The sequence below is a fragment of the Salvelinus sp. IW2-2015 genome, unplaced genomic scaffold (assembly GCF_002910315.2).
Source record: "Salvelinus sp. IW2-2015 unplaced genomic scaffold, ASM291031v2 Un_scaffold1811, whole genome shotgun sequence".
NCBI lineage: Eukaryota > Metazoa > Chordata > Actinopteri > Salmoniformes > Salmonidae > Salvelinus > Salvelinus sp. IW2-2015.
This window is the reverse complement of record NW_019943184.1, coordinates 250847-253836: the sequence shown is the minus strand read 5'-3', so window position 1 is coordinate 253836 and position 2990 is coordinate 250847. Positions and strand designations below refer to the sequence as shown.

Genomic DNA, 2990 nt, shown 5'->3' with positions numbered 1-2990 from the left:
ACTCGGAAACCAGGAAGTAGTGGGGCACGAGACGAACTCTGAAACTGTCCTGGAGAGATCGGAGAACCTGAGCGCCAGGGTCTCCAACGGCATGACGAGCACAAACAATGCCTGCTAAACGTTGTCTGCCGAGCATTGCTCCCTGGAACTCGACGCAATGTTGCGAGAAGAATCCGTAGTCGCTGAGCGTCATATTTGTCGGATTCTTCTTTATGCTGTTATGAGACTGAGTGACCCCAACAAAGCACTGAAGAGACCAACTGCAGGAGTCTGTTAATCCAGTTCTAAACAGAACAATGATACTCCTGGATATTATCATAGGTAAAGATCCCCGAACCCCAAACACAGCGAAAACCCTGAAAAACCTCCTGGCTCTCAGTAGAGAGCCCTGGAACGACTGGAGGACAACGCTGACCACACAGACTGCAGGTCCCTGCACAGCTTTTTCAGGTAAGCACAGGCCGTAGCTGACAATAGACACCTTGCTCACACGACAGCATCTGAAGAAGGCAAAAACACGACAGGCGGGAACAAGATCTGAACAGCAACATCAAACAAAACCGACAAGGAACAGAAGCGGAAAACAGAGCGGATAATAGGGACTCAATCAGGAGGGCAAAATAGGGACAGTGTGGAAAGAGGAAATGAGGTGGGTATGGGTTAGGAGAATGAGAAACAGCTGGGAGCAGGAACGGAACGATAGAGAGAGAGAGCGAGAGAGGGAGAGAGGGAGGGGGAGAGAGAGGGATAGAAAGAGGGAAAGAACCTAATAAGACCAGCAGAGGGAAGCACAGGGACAAGACATGATGATCAATGACAAAACATGACACCAACGAGCTTTACAGATACCCAGCCTAAAACTCCAACGAGCTTTACAGATACCACGCCTAAAACTCCAACGAGCTTTACAGATACCCCGCCTAAAACTCCAACGAGCTTTACAGATACCCTGCCTAAAACTCCAAAGGGCTTTACAGATACCCAGCCTAAAACTCCAACGAGCTTTACAGATACCCAGCCTAAAACTCCAACGAGCTTTACAGATACCCAGCCTAAAACTCCAACGAGCAATGCGGAGGCAGAAATAGAGCACAACATAGGTTCCATCCCAAACGTCAGCCCCATAGGCCCTGGTGGTAAGTAGCACTGTAAGAAGGAATATAATATAGTCACTGTCATATCTTCATGCCCATATCCCATCCTCATCCAATATAGTGTTTAGGGGGGGATCTGTTTGAGCAAGGCAAGATGGAGAATCCATCATCTTGATCACGTAATGAATATTTATTTGGGATGCAAGGTGATATGTAGATCAGTGATTCTGGCCAGTCAAATGCAATGTAATTCCCATAGTCTGTTCTCGACTTGGGGACTGTGACGATACCTCTGGTGGTGCTGTGATTCTGCTTCTGCATTGGCTAGTCTTTGGTGTTTTTAGGGTGGTAATCTGTAAAGCACTTTGTGACAACTGCTGATAAAAAAAAAGGGGCTTTATAAACTAAAATGTGATTGATTTGAGTGTCTCCAGGTCTAGGCTCAGAAGAGGGCCAGCCTTTGTTCAACATGAGCCTGGAGGCCGAGATGATGCTGGAGCGGCTTAAAGAGAAGCACCTCTTAGAGATGAATGACCTACAGGCACAGCTGGAGAGCAAGGTGACGGATTCATATCTAGCAGTGTTTCAACCGTATTCCTAAACCATGTCATGTTTACCTTCTCAGAGATTTGATGTAGCTAGATGGGGCAGTCTCACTCCTTTCGTATTGTTTGTGATTTTAGATTGGACCGTAGTAGTAGTAGTAGTAGTAGTAGTAGAAGACAAGGATGATAGTGGGAGGTAGAGTCATAGGGCTGTGGGTCGGAGTCAAACCCATGCTGACTATGGCATAGATGGGTGCCGAGGACAGCGGCTCTAACCGTTGGACCACACTGTGCCGTGTTTTTTTGTCCCAGAGACGGATCTGATTTAGTTACATTTCATTTCCCCCATGTCATTTGCAGGTGAGTGAGTTTGACCAGAAGGTGGAGGAGCAGAAAGTCGACCTGGAGGCCCAGAAGGTAGCCTTGTCCCTGCAGCACCTGGAGGAGATCCAGGTGTGTGTACATGTATGATTATTTATTTTGTTAGTGTAACGGATGTGAAATGGCTAGCTAGTTAGCGGTGGTGCGCGCTAATAGCGTTTCAATCGTTACGTCACTCGCTTTGGGACCTTGAAGTAGTAGTTCCCCTTGCTCTGCAAGGGCCGYGGCTTTTGTGGAGCGATGGGTAACGATGCTTCGTGGGTGACTGTTGTTGATGTGTGCAGAGGGTCCCTGGTTCGCGAGGGGACGGTCTAAAGTTATACTGTTACGCTAGTACAGTTTATAACACACTGTAAATGAAATCTTTGAGTCATGAATACACTGTTTTTATAAGTTCATATGAACTGGGCATCCTGAAGATACAATACACTTTAATAACAAAATCAATAATTCCAGGCACTACGAGGGGAGATGTCCATCATCCAGAACCGAGCCCTGGAGCTCCAGGCCCAACTAGAGAATGCTGAGGAGGAGCGAGCCGGTCTAGAGCAGAGACAGGCTGGGGTGAAGGAGGAGCTGGAGCACCAGGAGGAGGAGGTGAGTGGCTCAGTTGGTAAAGGCATGGAGCTAAAAATGCCAGGGTCGTGGGTTCGATTCCCACTCAGCCATATACAGTTGAAGTCGGAAGTTTACATACACTTAGGTTGGAGTCATTAAAACTCATTTTTCAACCACTCCACAAATTTCTTGTTAACAAACTATAGTTTTGGCAAGTCGGTTAGGACATCTACTTTGTGCATGACACAAGTCATTTTTCCAAGATTTTTGTTGACAGACAGATTATTTTACTTATAATTCACTGTATCACAATTCCATTGGGTCAGAAGTTTACATACACTAAATTGACTGTGCCTTTAAACAGCTTGGAAAATTCCAGAAAATTATGTCATGGCTTTAGAAGCTTCTGATA

The 2990-nt window shown here is 46.3% G+C and overlaps 1 protein-coding gene across 1 annotated transcript in view; it reads left to right on the top strand.

Annotated features, from left to right (window-relative positions):
• Nucleotides 1–296: 296 nt before the first annotated feature.
• Nucleotides 297–2990, top strand: part of LOC112072062 (ninein-like) — a 21685-nt gene continuing 18991 nt past the window's right edge. The window contains 4 exon segments of the mRNA XM_024139478.2: nucleotides 297–450; nucleotides 1520–1653; nucleotides 2000–2092; nucleotides 2477–2617. Of these exon segments, the coding sequence (XP_023995246.2) occupies nucleotides 297–450; nucleotides 1520–1653; nucleotides 2000–2092; nucleotides 2477–2617 (522 nt within the window).